The following is a 20,523-nucleotide window of genomic DNA, read 5'->3' as shown; positions in this document are numbered from 1 at the left end:
TGTGCTTTGTGCCGGGATGTTGTCCCACCGAGTCTCACTCGATGACATTACATTTGGAACAAAGCTAAGTTAGCTAGCTAGCTAGCTAGCTAGCAAGCCAAGCTAGCAGCTGTGCTGTTGTTTAAGATGAATGTAGTTTGCACTAAATGAAACAAACTACGACCCGTTTCTGTGCAAAATGATCTTTTAAATGAACAAACATCATTTGGATTCGTGGCTAAATTAAAACGTGATCGAGATCATTTTATTTTTCTCCGTTTACTAGCGTTGATATTTCTCCTCTAGTCAATCCTTCCATCTCTGAGAGTTCATCTTTAGCTCAAAGTCTATTTCTTCTGATTGCAACAACTTCCAACAAGATAAAAATAAAGAATGCAAAATATAAAACTTTTATTAAATTACTTTATTAATAAGTGAAATGAGTTGACCACACGAAGGAAACCACACAAAAGACACCAGCTAACAATAGTGACTTGGTTCAAGTTCTGAGACGAGAATTCTAAATATGTCCAGTTCCTCCATTGACCTCCGTCGACCTCCACCCTCCGTCGACCTCCACCCTCCGTCGACCTCCACCCTCCATCGACCTCCACCCTCCATTGACCTCCACCCTCCGTCGACCTCCGCTCTCTCAGGCCTCGGTGTTGTACACAGAGAGGTCGGAGGCCGAGGTCACGTACAGTTCCCATGGGAACTGATTGACGGGTCTCTTGACCTCTCCCCGCTGACCTCGGCTCTCTCTGATCATCAGCTGGACGTCCTCGTCGTCCAGGATGCGGACGAGGTCGCCCTCGGGGTCGCGGTAGTTCACGGCGATGTCGTCCATCTTGAAGACGTTCCTGAAGGGAGACACGGACGGGAAGACTTCTTAAAGTTTCACTTCCTACTTTCATTCGACAGGAACACGTCACAGCAGTCTTTAAACCAAAAGGAAGAAGAATTCCCAAAACATCTCAAAGAAAGGACAGAAAAGGAGGTTCAAGCTGCTTTGTGTTACGTTCAATAAAGAAGCATCAACATTACAATGAAGCTGTTTTAGCTGCTTTTTATACAAAATATAAAAAAGCACACAAGACTAATTGAAATGTAGCTTTCAACAGATATAAATATCTTTAAAGATGTAAAGACAGAAGACAAGCAGCACCAGAATAACTTTGAACGTGTTTCTTTATTCCTTTTTATTGGAATAGGATTTCTACTTGATCAATATTGTCTTTCTGGGACTGTTCTGTGAGAATAAATACACTTTCAGGTTTCTTTCATGTTGAGTGGTTGTTTACTTTAATGTTAAAAGCAATAAAAGATATTTGATGAAGACAATAAATGAAGAAAAGCCTGCACCATTCTTCAGGCGGAGGAAATGACGGCCCCCACATGGCTTTTGTTGATATATTACATTTTAATTAAACATTTGATGAAGGAATTATCACCAAGAAAACACGCGGTGGACCAAAGGAAATGAAAAAAGAAATACGTGCAGATATGAAGTCACCACCTTCTCTATATTCACTTCTTTTTTCTTTGCATGGACACGTTTGTCTCCAGGATTTAAGCTCCTGTCAACAGCTCAGACATGCATAACATATGAACAAGTCTTCGGTCCAATGTGTACAATTACACACCATGCATACTCAAATACAAGAACAACAACCAGCAGCAGTGCTGAAGTCTCTCTCAGCTGATACAACACCGACCGTCCCTAATGTAAAAGGGACAGTGTTGAAGGGTTTAGTGGCATCTAGTGGTGGGGTAGCAGATTGCAACCAACTCTGTTGACTCCTCCCTTTCAAAAACTGCGTTAACGTGAAGTGCAAAGAATCGTGATAACATCGTTTGTCTGCTCTTAGGCCATCTTTACCGTAATAACACTACTTTAGGAGCAACGAAAGTCAAAGGGCGGCTAATTCATGAGTTCAATGAATTCATAAACATGAGTTTATGGTCTCAATCTCTAGTTTCAAGTTTTCAGCATGATGTCCATTTAGAGTCAAACAGACCATAAAGCAGACCTGCTCCCTGTGTAGATAGGAAGGTCTCATTCTAAGCTTACGAAAGGATTCTTCGGTTCAGGTGATTATACAATAATGAAAACATCGGTATTATATAACATTGCTGCTGATAGATCAGCTGACTGATCCTTTGAGATCAAGAAACCAAATCTGCAATAATCAAAATGTTCATGTGATTCAATTCACTGGTTTTCATTTGATCCTACAGTGAAGCTTTCTACGCTCCTTCATCACCATTTCTTTTATTCTTCCTCGTTCTTGCTCAGACGACTGCATCCTCTCTTCTCCTACTCACCACCTCCTCATACCTCCACCCTCTCCTCCCCCGTTCCCTTCACTCCCCCCTCCTCCCTCCTCCCTTTTTGCAGTGCGAAGCCATATTAAAAACTCAAGACCAGGGTCTCATCCATCCTTCTCCAGGGCTCAATAGGCCTGAACAGCAAAAAAAACAATAATGAGCAGATAAGCGGATGAAATGAACCGATTATGAATGGGGAGGGCTAATCATCGTAGCGCTCACCTATCTAAATGACCAGATAATGAGAGATGGAGGGAGAAGACGGCATATGCATCAGGTTGGGGGAGTCGGAGGTCTCACAGGAACTCATTTGACAAACGGTGATGACGGGCGACTCGCTAATGTGCAGGTTTGCTGTGCAAAACAGTTAAAAGACGCCGTCCCTCAGCGATTCATGGACTTCATCATTTGGAATTAACACCAAAAACTAACTACAGACGGAGCCGAGAGGCTGAAAGTGGCTCGCAAAACTTCGGCAATCGAAAACGCTCATCAGCACACGGCCAGGAGAAACAATCTGCTCTAATCACATTTAAGAGCAAAACACTTTAATCACTGATACAAATCACCTTCTTACACAGTCTAACTTATTAAAATGGCCTCAATGAAACGTGTTCACCTGCTTTAAAGATGAAGAGTTATTATTGACGGGCTGAGATAAGATCGTTCGTGTGATTATGATTCAATGTTTTCATGCTACAATAGTAGCGTTTTGCATTTTCTTACTTCTATGTTCCATTATCACGGTTCTGTGGACGGTGCAGTAATTCACTCACAGGTGTGAGGCCGCATACAATCATTCCCCCCCAACAGTCCACTCTTAACACCCACAGAATTCATCCTCACGTTTCTCTTCACCGTTGCTTCCTGCAGGGTGGAGACGAAATGAAAGCGCGACACTTTTAAAAACGCCCATTAAATCCTTTGTTTCTCCCTAAAAACGGCTCCATTGCTGCAGAATAGAAGGAGAGCGATAGCGAGTTACATAAAGTAGAGTTTGGCAAACACCCACCTCATACGAGACAGAAGGTCCTTGTACGTCGGCTGGATAGTGAGGTCCTCTTGAACGCACACATCTCTGGAAGAAGAAACACAAAATCAGCTCTTTAAAGCACAATTCAAACAAATTAGACCGGCCGGATCATTCACTCCTCAAGATGTAATTACATGAAACAATAAATGTAAATAAAAAGGTTTGCATTGAAAAGAACCCCACAACCTTCACACAGTTGCAACAATATAGAACATTTCATTTCACCTTTAGGTGGTGCAACATGTAAACCGTACTGTTAGATTTGACTTCTTTACTTAAAGATTTTCATTTCTTTCCTTTTACAAAATGAACCAAAACTCTGGCAATGAGGACGATCTGAGGTCGGTCATAATGAGAATATATATGTATATCAAAAATATAAATCACAAACTAAAGACACATCAGGTTTGAATTGAAACTATAGCGGTCATGGCTATCGTACGATGTAACTATTATACGATGTAATACGTATAAATGACGGAGGTCATGTTCGTATATGGTACAATAAGTCGATATCGTACTTCTTGGAACAACCACAGACCTCATTTCCTGCAGATGAAACTCTAAACACTCGTTTAATGTCTTTATTTTTCTGAACAAACGTTATAAAGCCGTATCAGTAACAACAGACCTGGTGTGGACTCCAGAGGGGGTGAGCAGGAAGCAGCGCAGACAGCTGTAGGAGGGGCCTCCAGCCTCGCCTTCTGAGTCACTCTCTGGGAGGGGCTTAATGATCTTCACAAAGGATTGTGGGAAAATACCTGTTTGATTGTTGACCGTGCCCTGAGGAGGAGACAGAAGAAGAGATGAAGAGATGAAGAGAAAGAGCCAGAAGATGGAGTGATTGACAATCTCTGGAACAATCAGCCAAACACAACCGCTGCTTACACCCGTGTGACGTTATTGTGAGCGTTGATGGAGCTGCTACAATGTTAGCTTAGCTTAGCACCGACCCATCCAGACAACAAGCATTTTAAAAGTTATTTGCTTGTCACTCTCCTCCATCACTCTCCCTCCATCATTCTCCTCCATCACTCTCCTCCATCACTCTCCCTCATCACTCTCCTCCATCACCCTCCTCCATCACTATTCCTCCATCATTCTCCTCCATCACTCTCCTCCATCACTCTCCTTCATCACTCTCCCTCCATCACTCTCCTTCATCACTCTTCCTCCATCACTCTCCTCCATCACTCTCCCTCCATCATTCTCCTCCACCACTATTCCTCCATCATTCTCTCTCCATCACTCTCTCCATCACTCTCTCCATCACCCCAGTCAGAGTTCCTTCTTCTCTCAGTCTATTTTTTCTCTCTTCTTGGCTCATGTCTCCTCTCCCCCTCCACCTCCTCTCTATATTTCCCATCTTTCACTGCCTCCCACTCACGCTCTCTCTCTCTCTCTCTCTCCCTCCCTCCCTCCCTCCCTCCCTCCCTACCTCCTTCTCTCTCCTGTTCTTACCTCCAGCCAGTCTGTGTTGACTCGTTTCAGCAGGAAGATCACCTCTCCCTTCTTCAGCTTCAACTCTGCCTTGCCGTTGCCGCGAAAGTCGAAGATCGCCTGGGAGAGACACACACACACACACACACACACACACACGCACACACACACACACACACACACAGGTTAGTGAGAGGGGAGAGGAACGAGAGAGACGGACACATTCAGCACAAAGAGAGAAGAGACGCTGAGAGTGGTAAGGTAACACACACTCTTTATTTATTGTGTGTGTGTGTGTGTGTGTGTGTGTGTGTGTGTGTGTGTGTGTGTGTGTGTGTGTGTGTGTGTGTGTGTGTGTGTGTGTGTGTGTGTGTGTGTTATCGAGGAAGAGGAGTAAAGGAACCGATACGAGTGTGTGAGAGAATGAAAGAAAGGATGAAGGTTCACTTCATGTGCTCGGTTACGCTGCTGCTGCTGTCGTGTTTTTGTTTTGTTGCGACTAACGATGATGTTCATGATCAATAACCGTGTAGATGTTGATTCATGAAATCCTCAATCCAAAGGTTTAACCAGCTGTGTGTGTGTGTGTGTGTGTGTGTGTGTGTGTGTGTGTCTGTGTGTGTGTGTGTGTGCGTGTGTGTGCGTGTGCTTGTGCGTGGAAGACAAAGTAAAAAGCATGAACAAGGAGTTTTTAAAAGTGGTTCAGCCTGAGGAGATGATGTGTGTGTGTGTGTGTTATGTGTGTGTGTGTGTGTGTGTGTTTGTGTGTGTGTGTGTTATGTGTGTGTGTGTGTGTGTGTGTGTGTGTGTTATGTGTGTGTGTGTGTGTGAGGATGCTCCACCGTCCTGGTTAGCACCGGTGCGTCTGGAATAAAAACCCGGCTGCCAGAGTTGAATTAGCATTTAAAGTAGAACTCAGTAGAGTCATTACGACGCTGTAAACCTGTTCCTGTGCTTTTACAAAAGAGACTGAAGTAGCCTGTTAGTCTCTCACACACACACACACACACACACACACACACACACACACACACACACACACACACACACTATAAGCAGCTCTACAGAGTCACAAGTTTGTGTTATGAAAGAAATGATGTCGGACTATGAAAACAGGGAGAGAATTACAACCAGAGTGGGAGGATGACACCGAAAAAAAAAAAGAGAAAAAAAAGAACGAGGAGCGGTTAAAGCAGTGGGAGGGAGGTGAAGAAGAAGAGGAGGAAGATGAGGAGGAGGAGATGAGAAGAGTTTAAGTTAAAACAGAAGGTTCAGGCTGCAGAGATCACTGCGCTCCTCACGTGGTGGTTTTTATAGCGTGATAATCCTCAGAGGACACTGAGCGAGTTCATACATCACACCAGGCTCCACACGGAGAACGTGAGCTACGAGCACCATGAAGGCATCTACGCTAACAGAGACACCAGAGGACCAAGAAACTAACCTCCACTATAGAGAGGAGAGATTATACTCATCTATAAACTCATGAACTACTTTATCACCTTTATACAAACCCTGCAAAGAAACAAGTCAAGTATTACATGTATTATAAGGAAACACAGGTTATCCTGTAAACTATTTGATTTAGCTGATAAATATTTACTCACATGTAGATTTTTTAACACTTTCTGTTTCTTAAGCTTCTAGAAATTAATTGTTGTTCTTTGTCCTCGGACGTGTAAACAACGTTTTATTGGTGAATATTGGTCGTCCTGGTTAATGTGGTTCTGTAGTGGTAACAGCAAGTGTGCTTGAATATATTTCACCCGCCGGGGAACAACAAACACACTTTCAACAGCTACTCAAGAAACGTCAGAAATACAAAGAAAGTCAAAGTCAAAGCTTCACGTGTTAAAGCTGCATTCTCTCTAGTGTCCACCAGGGGGCGACTCCTCTGGTTGTATAGAAGTCTATGAGAAAATGACTCTACTTCTCTCTTGATTTATTACCTCAGTAAACATTGTAAACATGAGTTTATGGTCTCAATCTCTAGTTTCAAGTCTTCTTCAATACAGCATGATGTTCATTTAGTAAATGATGGTCCATTTAGAGTCACACAGACCATAAAGCAGGGGATGCTTTAGGGGCGGGGATCTAGGGAGTACTAGATCGAGAGACAATTACTGAAAGAATGAACGAAAAGAGAGCGACACAAAATTGGGTTTGACTTGTTGAAATTGAAAATGATCATACCTTTAACATAATATGTTAAAGTGTGTGAGAGAGGGAGCCGGCTGGATTAACAACTCGTTGAGATTATCTCGTTCTTTAAATGTGGACCTGCTATTTTGTGACTCTTCATTAGTTAATATTATTATTATTATTATTATTTCGCTGGCAGGAATGTATAGACGACGTGAAAATGTGTCGTAAAACTTTGTGTTGTATCTCCAACACAAATGTGAAGTGACAAAGCAATTCTCTCCTCACCGTCACTGTTCCTCTTTCTCATCACTTGTGTCTCTACGAACACTTCAGTCGACTAGTTAAGGAGTCGACTGCTGCATATCAAGAGGAATATGTGCATCAATGTTTGTTGTCAAAACGTTTTTAGCATCTGCAAAAATAACTTAGAGGTGAAAAAAAAGCAGGTTTGACACATTTAAGAATTATTCAAACCGCAAAACAAATTACGTAATTAGCTCAGTGCGATGACATTGAACTCTAGTGACCGCAGTATTTATGACAATCAGGTGCTGTAGTACCGTCTGCTGAAACACAGGACTTTACACCAGAAAACCGGGGTTCACGTCCCGCCTGAAACCAACCATGTGTGGTGTTCTCCACTGTTCACAAAGTCACTTTTCAAACTTAATTATTTTGATCTAAAACACGATCTTTTCCTTAATTTAACCAAGTAGTCGTGTTGAATATAGGAGCGGTCTCGTCCGTCCTTCAGTTCCACGTGTTAGTGTGTTTCACCTTTACAACTTTTAAAATGCTTGTTTTCTGAATGGAGTTTGGCTCGATTGTCGCTATGCTATGCTAACATTGTAGCTGCTCCATCAGCACTCAAAATATCATCATCTAGGCGTAAATACGTCAGCGACGTGATTGGTTGTACCAAAGTTCAGTCTGTAGATTACAACACTTAGAAAGATATTTTAATCCTCCGTTTCTGACTCAACGTCGGCGCGTCAGTCACGACAGGAGGACGATCTGCCGACACAGCAAATTCACGTCTTTAGATCAACTTTCTACGTAATTGTACTGCATAAAAATAAAGTTTGACAATCAGGAAAAGGCCCTACCTTAAGAATCAAAAGAGATCAAATCTACCACAGATGCACCCGCAGCGGCATCAAAAGACCAGAATGCATTGCAGCACATAGCTTTGTGTCTTTCATGACGTGTAAATGACACGTTGGCCTCCTCAGTGACATCTTTCTAATTTGACCGGCCCAGCAAAGCACACAATGAATTGTTCCGTCTATATATATATATATATATACACACACACACACACACACACACACACACACACACACACTGTAGTTTATCCAGAGCAGGTGCTTTGTGTTGCTTCCTGTCCTCTAAATGCAGCCACGCAACCCTTCGGTTCATTCGGCCCTCAGGAGCAATCATCCTCTGAAATTAGACTCGCCCCTCCCCCGCCCTAATGAGCTTGTTAGAACCTCAGCTCGTTATCTGGCAACAGGGAGGTAGAGATGAGAGTTGAGGGTTACTTCTTTTTTTTCTGCCCCTGACGTTTAATGAAAGCACATGGCCCACTTCCTAGACGGCCTGGAGTGAAGGATCATGGGAGGACGTGTTTGCGTATAAGAATGAGCTCAGGTTGTGTGTGTTTTTATGCTGTGAGAGAAAACTACAGTATGCATTCATTAATATTTAATATCTATGTAATTAACAAAACTCGAGAGCACAACGGACTCAAAGCAAATAAATAATACATAACACATTATTGGCCCTTAAAGTTGCTGTCGTTCCCGTGTTGGCAAGTAATTAAATTTTTAGACTTTCAGCAAGATTAGCATTTATTTGAAATCATATTTCTGGGAATCTGAAGTGTAAGCTTCACGTGTTAAAGCTGCATTCTCTCTAGTGTCCACCAGGGGGCGACTCCTCTGGTTGTATAGAAGTCTATGAGAAAATGACTCTACTTCTCTCTTGATTTATTACCTCAGTAAACATTGTAAACATGAGTTTATGGTCTCAATCTCTAGTTTCAAGTCTTCTTCAATACAGCATGATGTTCATTTAGTAAATGATGGTCCATTTAGAGTCACACAGACCATAAAGCAGGGGATGCTTTAGGGGCGGGACTACACAGTGATTGACAGGTCTCTACCAGAGACGTTTACGGCGTCAATCGCCGAACTCGAGGCTTGAAAACGTCCACAAACCGATGAGAGACGTCATGACGACTATGTCCTCTTGTTATAGACAGTCTGTGGCAAAAAGCCATAAACTATAGAGAGGAGGGATTATAATTATCTATAAACTCATATTCATAAACTACTTTATCACCTTTATACTAACCCTGCAAAGAAAGAAGTCAAGTATTAAATGTGTTATAAAGAAACGAAGGGTGAATATTCTGTAACTATTTGATTTGGCTGATAAATATTTACTCACATGTAGATTTTTAACACTTCCTGTTTCTAAAGCTTCTAGAAATGAATTGTTCTTCTTTGTAAAATCCTCAGACGTGTAAACAGCTGCAGACGAGTTACAGACTCACTGACACAACGATCGATCTTAACCGTCACATTCACCGTTTAAACTACAAACACATTCATCCACTGAAGTAAACCGACACCAGCATGCACCAATGAGCCGTCGACGTTGCTTCATTACATATTAAAGTGAGTTTGATAGTCGTGTTTCTTCCTGGTGAGATTAAATATGAAACGTTTTTAGGATGTAATTTCTGCTAAAGAGGAACTTCAGAGTCCCGCTCGAATAAGACCGGCTCGATTTTCTTATTTTATAGTTTTATGTGCTTTTTCTAACTCGCATCCAAGAACAACAACGCTGTTCGGGGCTAAGCCCGAGCTAAATGCTAACGTTAATGCCGGCTCTACGGTGACAAATCACCAGCGCTCTCCTCTCATTGGTCAGTTGTTGGGATGGAGTTTAAAACACACACACACACACACACACACACACACACACACACACACACACACACACACACACACACACACACACACACACACACACACACACACACACACACACACACACACACACACACACACACACACACACAGAGCTAAAATAAATGTTGAGTAGGCCGGCTGCTTCGTGAGCAGAGCTCACCAGTGTTTTACTTCTGTGTGGGAGAGAGGGGAGGCAGAGAGAGGCAGAGAGGGGGGGGGAGGGGGGAGGGAGTAGAAATTGAGTGTTTGCTCCGAGTTTGGCAATAAAACAGATAGAGTGTGTATGTGTGTGTGTATAGAATTTGAACACGTTTGCAAGCTCACGAAGTTCAAGAGCTACAGAAACACTTCACCTGCAGACGTGCACACACACACACACACACACACACACACACACACACACACACACACACACACACAGAAAATATAAAAGATGCAATTATTTTCCTTGAACGAGTGAAAGAATCCGCCACTTCTAAACTGCAATGAACTTATTTATAATATCAATTAATCAATTAAATGTTTGGTATATAAAACATGTCCATAGCGATGGCTGTCATCCAGTATTGCTCCCACACACACACACACACACACACACACACACACACACACAGTTTAAAAATAGACTACGATGGTTTTAAACTGAGTGTGTGTGTGTGTGTGTGCTCTCTCGTTCTTCTGTCTCTATGAGGACCAGCTGTAGTTTCCACCAGTGTGAGGCCGTTTGAAGGTTTGTTTTGGGATGTATTTCTGGTCGTGTTGGGCTGTTCAGTCGTGACGGAGCGTTATCGGTCTGAAGGTCAGCTGATGGAGGAGGTCATTCTTAGGTCATCAACACTTTAACCTCCTGCAGCGACACAACCTCACAATATAAACGCTGTTTCTCCTCTTTGTTACGGCTTCGGAGTGAAGAAGGCGTGAACGCAATGAGGAAGAGGAGGAGGAGGAGGAGGAGGAGATAAACTCGACCTTGGGAAGAGAACGAGGGAGGGGAGAGGAAACAAGGACACAGTTAAGGGTTGTTTAAGGGGAGAGGAATAGGGGAGGAGGAGACTAAGCGAGGAGGAGGTGAGGGAGGCCAATAGGAAAGGAGAGAAGGAGAGAGAAATTTTAAAAAAGGAAGCGAAACAAGGAGACAAAGTGTGAGACAGCATTTGCCGAATGAAGTCATCCTTATTGATTTAAATCTGTGTTCTTTCTATTTTAGTGTTTTTATGCATCTTCAGTAAAAAGTAGTGTGTGTGTGAGAGAGAGAGAGAGAGAGAGAGAGAGAGAGAGAGAGAGAGAGAGAGAGAGAGAGAGAGAGAGAGAGAGAGAGAGAGAGAGAGAGAGAGAGAGAGAGAGAGAGAGAGAGAGAGAGAGTGTGTGTGTGTGTGTGTGTGTGTGTGTGTGTGTGTGTGTGTGTGTGTGTGTGTGTGTGTGTGTGTGTGTGTGTGTGAGACAGGATCACATGGTATATTGAGTTCATTCTTCGTGGTTGTTTGACCAAAACATTGTTACTCTGTGTCTGGGTTGCCATGGAGACTGTAACCGAAGCAACAACAACAACAACATACATTTGTTTAACCGTTGCTCACGTTACCTCGGCCCGCGGGGACGAGAAGTGGTCCAGCTTTGGTTTGACCGTCTTCCTAAAAGACAAAGACAGAGATAACAGCACAGTTCGATTAATGATCCGATACCTTCAGTCTGAAGCGTTTAATGCTAATCAGCTAATGTTAGCATGCAAAACTAAGATGGTGAACACGGTAAAGATTATACCGATAAACATGTCGGCATTCTGATGTTGTCATTTAGCTCAAAGCGCGGCCATAGACTGTATAAAACATGGATGTCGGAGAGTTTCTGCAGTTTAAAAATCCCTCAACTATGCATAACTTAAATTCATCCCCGTACAGTTGTGATGAATATAGATTTCAGCTGTAGAGCCGTCAACATGATTATTTCTGCTGTAAAGTTTATGAGTCTATGGGGACTGACTCACTTTGGGAGCCTCGAGTGGCCATTTGAGGAACTGCAGTTTTTAACACTTCCAATCACCGGCACAGCTGTGGAGCTTTGTTTAAAGAAGCGAAACGCATCGTCCTCATTCAACATTTAAAAACGCAGTAATATCTGAAATGCAACAATTAAGAACACTGGACTAATTGATACTTTTTTTTCTCGTGCAAGAACACATTTTCAAAATGTCAAAATAATTTTGTAAAGACTTGAAATAAGAGCAGTTCAACGAAACTCCTGCCAAGGTTGAATGAAGCTCATCATAATAAAACTACAAAACATTAAAAAGAGGAAGTGCCAAAGTTCCTTTGTAATGTTCCAACACCCAAAAGTAAAAAGTTCGAATGCAAGAGCAGAGAGGAAGTAATGAGAGTCTACCTTTGCATCACTTCCTGTTGAGAGTCCCTGTTTACCACATCTCCTGCTGCAATCTGACCACGGAGACGTGAGCCGTTAACAAAGAGGAAGTGGACCGTAAACCAGTTTCTCACTGTTTTCTCTGAACGCATGTGTCCTTGTCTCCTTCCGTCTCTCGCTACTTATTAACTGCATTCATGGTGCAAGAGACATTTCAGGGATCGGATGGGACGTCATAACTGAGGACGGCCTCGTCTTTCCCCGACCCTACATGGTGCGTCTCATGCCCGCATTTTAAAGACTGAACTGGAATTATCTCCTCTTAGCTTGTGTCGGTTTAAATCCAAGTCTGACCAACATGTCATCGTTTTATCCTTTTAGACATTTGTGTGGAATTGTCTATATATATATATATATATATATATATATATATATATATATATATGTGTGTATGTGTAATAATGTAGTGCACAAGCACATACACACTTTAAATTGTAATACATAAATCAATGAACTTGCTTTCATTCAATGTAATACTTTAAGCACTTGAAGGTTTACTGTGTGAGGAAGAGTCCATTATCTCCCGTCCTTCACTTCTTCTGAAGGTCTCTCTGATCCTCCACATCTGCTCCACCTACTTTAAATCTAAAACATCGTCTCATTCGTTCACTTCTATTCATTATTTCATGATGAAAACTGCTCTTAATGAGCCTAATGCCACTACCTTCATGCACACTTTAAAAAAGATGAGGAGGCCATTTCCCATCGTGTTGATGGAAAGATCAGATGTTTCACATTTTGAGTTGCTTTTACCGGAGAGATTTCTTTAATGTAGGCCACACAACATAAGCCACTTCACTCACTGCTGGTGGGGGCTTACACTTTGCGGGTCGGCGGGCGGAGACGACGGAGGGCGCGCGGTTGATGCTGGCTGTCCTGATCCGTCTGGTAGAAAAACATCCGGAGAGACTCATCGAGCAGCAGCCATGTAGGCAGACCCAGCAACCTCTGTGGGGGGGGGGGAGAGAGGGGGGTTACATGGACTCACAGGAAGAAGAGTAAAGAGGTGGCATTGGAGAAGAAGGTGGAGATGAACGAGAGAATCAGAGAGGAAGGTGAAGGTGAAGAGAGGTAAGCGGAGACTAGAAAAGTGAGAGGGAGGGTGATGGAGGAGTCTCAGGAGAGAGGGAGGGTGATGGAGGAGTCTCAGGAGAGAGGGAGGGTGATGGAGGAGAAGTCAGGTGGAGGGAGATTCAACAGAGAAGAGAAATAAAAGAGTAGATGAAGCCAGAGAGATTATAAGTGAAGGCGAGAGAGTGAAGCAAAGAGAGAGAACCACGTAGGCTGGAAACAAAAAATAAAACGAGTGCAGCAGAAAAGAGAAGTGAGTGAGTGGGAGAAGCAGAACCTGGTGGTGTTTTTTAGAGATGGAGCAACACTGACAACATGTCAAAAGTCCACAACTACAGTCAGTCAGAGAGCAGCAACGCCCACACGCTGAGCTCCGTGTGCAAAACACTGCTGACATGATCAGAGTCAGTGCTGATCCTCCTGCAGCTCTCAGACCACTAGGTAGGATTCTGCACAAGACCACTACGTAGGCTTCTGCTGAAGACCACTACGTAGGCTTCTGCACAAGACCACTACGTAGACTTCTGCACAAGACCACTACGTAGGTTTCTGCTGAAGACCACTACGTAGGCTTCTGCACAAGACCACTAGGTAGGCTTCTGCACAAGACCACTAGGTAGGCTTCTGCACAAGACCACTACGTAGGCTTCTGCACAAGACCACTACGTAGACTTCTGCTGAAGACCACTACGTAGGCTTCTGCACAAGACCACTACGTAGGTTTCTGCACAAGACCACTACGTAGACTTCAGCACAAGACCACTACGTAGGCTTCTGCACAAGACCACTACGTAGACTTCTGCACAAGACCACTACGTAGGCTTCTGCACAAGACCACTACGTAGGCTTCTGCACAAGACCACTACGTAGACTTCTGCACAAGACCACTACGTAGGCTTCTGCTGAAGACCACTACGTAGGCTTCTGCACAAGACCACTAGGTAGGCTTCTGCACAAGACCACTACGTAGGCTTCTGCACAAGACCACTACGTAGACTTCTGCACAAGACCACTACGTAGGCTTCTGCTGAAGACCACTACGTAGGCTTCTGCACAAGACCACTAGGTAGGATTCTGCACAAGACCACTACGTAGGCTTCTGCTGAAGACCACTACGTAGGCTTCTGCACAAGACCACTACGTAGGTTTCTGCACAAGACCACTACGTAGACTTCTGCACAAGACCACTACGTAGGCTTCTGCACAAGACCACTACGTAGACTTCTGCACAAGACCACTACGTAGGTTTCTGCACAAGACCACTACGTAGGCTTCTGCACAAGACCACTACGTAGGCTTCTGCACAAGACCACTACGTAGGCTTCTGCTGAAGACCACTACGTAGGCTTCTGCACAAGACCACTACGTAGGTTTCTGCTGAAGACCACTACGTAGGCTTCTGCACAAGACCACTACGTAGGCTTCTGCTGAAGACCACTACGTAGGTTTCTGCTGAAGACCACTACGTAGGCTTCTGCACAAGACCACTACGTAGGCTTCTGCTGAAGACCACTACGTAGGCTTCTGCACAAGACCACTACGGAGGCTTCTGCACAAGACCACTACGTAGGCTTCTGCTGAAGACCACTACGTAGGTTTCTGCTGAAGACCACTACGTAGGCTTCTGCACAAGACCACTACGGAGGCTTCTGCACAAGACCACTACGTAGGCTTCTGCTGAAGACCCAGACCCAGAGCGGGCCAGCTTCATTTCGTTTTACCTTCATGTACGTGTTGAGTTCAGGGATTCTGCTCTCTGCTATCTCCCTCTTGTTGCCCAGGAAGATTTTTCCTAAAAGAGAAAAACATGTTAACAATGAAAAACTAAATACTGGACTTCAGACCAGGTTCTTCTAGAGCGAGACTTCAGACCATAACCATAAATATCACGATACAGCATGTTTTCTAAATAAATATATGAAAGTGCTGAGTATTTCCTCGTTTGATTAAGAATCTTCAGATGATATTCCATCTAAATATTTCACATCGGACGGTCAGTACGAGTCAGTATTTGTTTGTAACTGGATCTCCAGATCTGATTTCATCAGCGATAAATTACTGAATTATCGCCTTGACGCTGTGACTCAAACTTTGAACCTCTTTTGAGTGAGATGGATAAAACTCAGACACGTGCCTCTGCAAATTATTCATTAGTTTGAAAATGGGAATAAGAGAGAATGAAAACAGGGATTCTATCAAAGAGAGACGGAACCAAACAGAGGCCGGAGTTTCAATTTGACCAAACAGCCCTCAGCCCCCCCCCCCCCCCCCCCCCCCCCCGGCCTTCCTCATTCCCTCTCCGTCCTGATGAGATCTGGCACTGCAATTAAACCATCAGATGTAATATTATCCAGCAGACTCCTCGGTGGCAGACGCTAAATCAAGGGTTTGTAGAAAAAGACAGAACTTTCCCCCCCGATGTAGAAAAGTGACATTGAGAGAGAATAAAGAATTCATGTCACAAATCTGTCCAGAAAGACTTCGTGCTCGCTGCTAATTTTTTGTTGCCGTCTTGTGAATGGAACCAATACATTTATAAATGGTTAAAAAAAAACATCATGTTGTGTTGAAGAAGACTTGAAACTAGAGATTGAGACCATAAACTCATGTTTACAATGTTTACTGAGGTAATAAATCAAGAGAGAAGTAGAGTCATTTTCTCATAGACTTCTATACAACCAGAGGAGTCGCCCCCTGGTGGACACTAGAGAGAATGCAGCTTTAACACGTGAAGCTTTGACTTCTCTTTAAAGAACCGGAGGTTCTGTATGGAAGTCTATGAGAAAATGACTCTACTTCTCTCTTGATTTATTACCTCAGTAAACATTGTAAACATGAGTTTATGGTCTCAATCTCTAGTTTCAAATCAGGACTGTGCTTCGTTAAATTATCTAGCTCTCCTCCTGCTGATTTTAACATATTTGTTGTTCACAAAGTAACATTATCCAGTAAATAGAAATACGTGTAGTGTGTCGTACTTGTTTGCACATGTAGGATGAACGCTTTGAAGTAGTTTAGTTGCATAAAACCTTTAGAAAAAGACTGAAAGCATTCAACTTTCTGCACTTTCGTATGAAAATGCACGAAAAATGAGGAGTAACTTTTCCCCCAGATCTTGTACGGCCGTTGTATGATGATAGATTATAAAAGCTGCAGCAGACCAGAGAAGATCACTGCAGGAATGAGGAGGTTGTTTGGGGTTCTCTGCTCCATCACCACCTGGAAGCTGATCGACGGATGAATCTGCCTCCTTCACGTCTCCTAAACTCTTAAACCTTCAACGTGGTCGAGACTGGAGCGTCCCTGCGGCTCTCGTCCGTCTATCTGCTCTTTTCTGAATGCCAGTCACTGGATTATACTCGTCACAGTGTTGTGTTGAAGGGCCTTAAACGAAGGTGACCTTGTGGGATGTTTATCCCGACAACGTGACGCTGAAGAGAAAAGCTTTATTCTGAAGTTCTGTTGAAGGGGAGACACAACACGAGGTTCATGGAGGCAGAACGTTTGTAAAGTGGCCGACATGTTGTCGTTCCTCTCCATTAGAGGCGTGTCCTCGGGATGATATCGGGATCCTGGACGGATCGGTATCGCCTCTCCTTTAAGCAGCCTTCACTGAGCATCTCGCTGCATTAAAGACAAGCGATTAAGAGCGAGAACATTGTGTGAACGTGAGAATCTGATCGCACCAGTGAATCAGCTGCTGAGCTCTGATTCCAACGACTCCGTTATCCAACTGGTGTTGTTCAGAGAGATACGTCTTCTCACCAGATGACGTCATTCCTTACATATCAATATTTAAAGTTTGGATCAAGACGACAGTTAATCTGTTAATATGGATCATCAACGATCAATAACTAGCATCAGTGGCAAAGAAAAAACGTGATCAGAGATCTAAAAGTTAGATTTGCTGCTTTTCTTTTGTGCTGATCTGATCTGTGAGTTTTAGGATCCGTTGCTCGTCTTCTTCTCATCATTCAGATCTGAATTCTACTGAACCAACGTTCAGAGAGCAGGAGTTACTCTTCAGCCGGCGTAACGCAGCGCTCAGCTTCACCTTATTGTGCAGCAACATGTGCTTAAAATAACCGGGATCAAGACGAGCAGCTGGGTTTCAGTTCCTCCAGCAGCCAGCTGTTGAACCCGGTCTGCTTCAGAACACAGAGAGGAATGAACGTGGAACGTTTGGTGTGTGTAAGAGCTGCTGAAGATTTATCATCAGAGTCTGAGAACAAACTCATTCAGAGAAAACATCCTTTAAAGAGACGTTTAGTTCATTACAGACATTTAGAGACTCTACAGGTGAAGAGTTAACACATGAACTCATAGATATCACCAGGAAACTATCTAATGGTAACTTTTGGTGAATTTAGGAGAAATCTAAAGACGTAAACAAACAAAATAGTAAAGTAAATGTTTTATTTCCACTATTTGAAAGAAGACGAGTTATGGAAGATAAATAAGCAAGTGCTCATCTTTAGAGTGCCATTTATTAATAAATGTTGCAAACTGCAGAATTCAGATCAAAACATATTAATTATAAATAGAATCCGTGTTAAAACAGTCGACGCTGCTGCTGACACTGCAGTAAAGGAATGTCACGGCTGTCAATCACTCACTGTCTGAAAAGCTGTCAAACAAACAGAAGTACGGTAAATACAAATGAAATCATTTCAACTAAAACACAGCGATCCAAGATACCAGGAAGTTCGCTTTTCTGGGTATTTATGACCCACAATCCTTTTGTGCAGCAGATATATGAGCAAGAGGGTCAAGGTTCAACGTTATGAGGAAGTAGTTTGTCATAATTAAAATGCACGATGCATGGACCAGCACGTACTTTGGGAAGGCAGCTCCAGCCCCGCCCTAAAGCATCCCCTGCTTTATGGTCTGTTTGACTCTAAATGGACCATCATTCACTAAATGAACATCATGCTGTATTGACACTCTCTAGTGTCCACCAGGGGGCGACTCCTCTGGTTGTATAGAAGTCTATGAGAAAATGACTCTACTTCTCTCTTGATTTATTACCTCAGTAAACATTGTAAACATGAGTTTATGGTCTCAATCTCTAGTTTCAAGTCTTCTTCAATACAGCATGATGTTCATTTAGTAAATGATGGTCCATTTAGAGTCACACAGACCATAAAGCAGGGGATGCTTTAGGGGCGGGGCTACACAGTGATTGACAGGTCTCTACCAGAGACGTATACGGCGTCTCTACGTCTCTCAGACATTTATTCAGCAGGTTTAATCCATGTCAACAGGAAGCTTATCAGCATCGGAGGCCTGATAATGTGTCCGTGGAGCCGAGGGCCCCTCACAGACAGTGAATGTGAACAATGTGGAAACCGGACACCACTGCAGTTTTCAGCGAACGCTCACCTGGAAGAGACGGCAGGACGCAGGTGTTTGGACCGGGCCTCTCCTGGTCTTCAGGGGAGTATTTGGACTCGAGGACCTGGTGGAGGTTGAAGAACTCCCTGTACCTCCTGTAGGTGAGGTACTTGCTTCCTCCTTTAGTCTTCACCTCCGTCACAAACATCTGGGGGACAAAACAGAGACGTGAACGAGACGCTTTTTCTTTTTTTTCCTTCTTCTAGGCTCGGTGAAAAGTTTGTGGTGATTTCTTTAAAAAAAAACGTACAAAGTAGTCGATGAAGCCTTTGTTCTCCTCGACATCAGCGATGGTGGCGCTGATGGGGATGTTATGAGGCAGCTGATCAAAGTCACTGAGAACAAAAGAGACAATCTAAAACAGGCGGTTTATGGAGGTATTGCTGCTGGAAAAACGCATTTTGATCTCATTGTTTTCAAGTCATCAGATTTGAAACGATAGTGTTTGTGATATTAAAACAAACTTTAAACGTCTCAGAGAATTAAAGTCAGATATCTGAAGAGACACCAGAGGCTACATGTTCGTCACACACTTTACATGTTGCGTGTATTTGAATAAGCAAAACAATAAAACATAAACAAACTCATTTCTTTCTGAGATAAAAAAAGAACACAGAACGTCTGCAAACACAAAGTCAGCCTTTATAATCTAAAGAGGAACCTCACTAATAACTGGAGAGAATATTGTGGAACCAGCGGGTCTTATCAGCGCGGTAGAGACTGCGGAGCGCCTCAGACCGAGACATGGACTCACCTCTCCTCCCGGAGCTGCTGCGGCAGAGACATCCTGATGTTGGCAGAGAAACGTTAAACTTTGTGAGCGGAGAGAAGCTTCTCACGCTGACCCGTCTGCAGCGGAGAGGAAACAAGCAACAGGAAGCCAGAGTTCCCTTTGAAAAATAAAAAGAACAGAGGACGGCGCGTTCGTTTGGGCGGCGGGGGGGCGGGGCCTTTGGGGCGCAGGTGTGCACGTGAGACACGGCAGGTAAGTTATGACGTAACCTCAGGCAACAGGTAGAGAGTCACAACTTGTAACAATCATCCAAATCAAAACTTTATTTCATGGAGTTTGACCTGAGCAGTTAAAGGGACAGTGTGTGAGTTGTAGTGGCCCTCTAGTGGTTTGTGGCAGATTGCAGCGTTTATATCTGGGTTTGGTTCCACACACACACACACACACACACACGCGTTACATCCAGTGTAAACGTAAAGATGTTTTTGTGATGTTACATTTGCCAAAAATATCAAACATCCTGGTAGTTTGCTTGTCTCTTTGTGGTCATTTTGAGTCTGTTGCTGGTCTTTGAAGGACATTTTGTAGTTGAAGGACCTGGGGCCCCTGACACTTTGGGCCCCGGGTCTGTGCACAGTAAACCTGTTCAGTAATCCATGTCTACTAGTGGTGTAAGGGAATATGAGTACTGGCTGAAGGTACATTATAACATCGGCAATTAGTATCGCAGTAAAAAAATGTAAAAGTTTAAAACATTTGCCTTTTTTCTTTTGTGCTGATCCGATGACTCTGATCTGGACTCATCATCTCTTCACCTTCAGTAATGTCGTGCAAAAACACCTGGAAATAATGAACAAAAAAGGAGTTACAGGAGTGAACACTTACCGAGTGGTATAATAATAATGGTAGAATAATCTAACGTGCATCATATCTCTAATCTCTATACCGTATCAGCCTGCAGTAAACACCATATCAGTGGCTGTTGTATTCGTGAAAAAATAATG

At 43.3% G+C, this 20,523-nt stretch overlaps 1 protein-coding gene across 1 annotated transcript; it reads right to left on the bottom strand.

Annotated features, from left to right (window-relative positions):
* Positions 1-393: 393 nt before the first annotated feature.
* On the bottom strand, positions 394-19,707 carry ncf4 (neutrophil cytosolic factor 4). Its single transcript, XM_079158882.1, has 10 exons — positions 19,541-19,707; positions 19,037-19,121; positions 18,775-18,934; positions 15,114-15,184; positions 13,142-13,269; positions 11,486-11,534; positions 4,802-4,900; positions 3,972-4,123; positions 3,320-3,385; positions 394-839 (listed from the first exon to the last, which is right to left on the bottom strand). The coding sequence occupies exons 1-10, from the start codon at positions 19,570-19,572 to the stop codon at positions 632-634; spliced, it is 1,050 nt and encodes a 349-aa protein (XP_079015008.1). The 5' UTR covers positions 19,573-19,707; the 3' UTR covers positions 394-631.
* Positions 19,708-20,523: the final 816 nt, after the last annotated feature.

Source organism: Pholis gunnellus (genome assembly GCF_910591455.1).
Source record: "Pholis gunnellus genome assembly, chromosome: 5".
Taxonomy (NCBI): Eukaryota; Metazoa; Chordata; class Actinopteri; order Perciformes; family Pholidae; genus Pholis; species Pholis gunnellus.
This window is presented reverse-complemented; position numbering and strand designations above follow the sequence as displayed.

Coding starts and splice junctions, on each gene's coding strand:
- ncf4 (XM_079158882.1), bottom strand. CDS start 19,572: ATGTCTCTGCCGCAGCAGCTCCGGGAGGAGAG. Junction 11,535..13,141: donor CGCCCGCCGACCCGCAAAGT/GTAAGCCCCCAC, acceptor TTTGTCTTTTAG/GAAGACGGTCAAACCAAAGC. Junction 840..3,319: donor GACCTTCTGTCTCGTATGAG/GTGGGTGTTTGC, acceptor GTCTCCCTTCAG/GAACGTCTTCAAGATGGACG.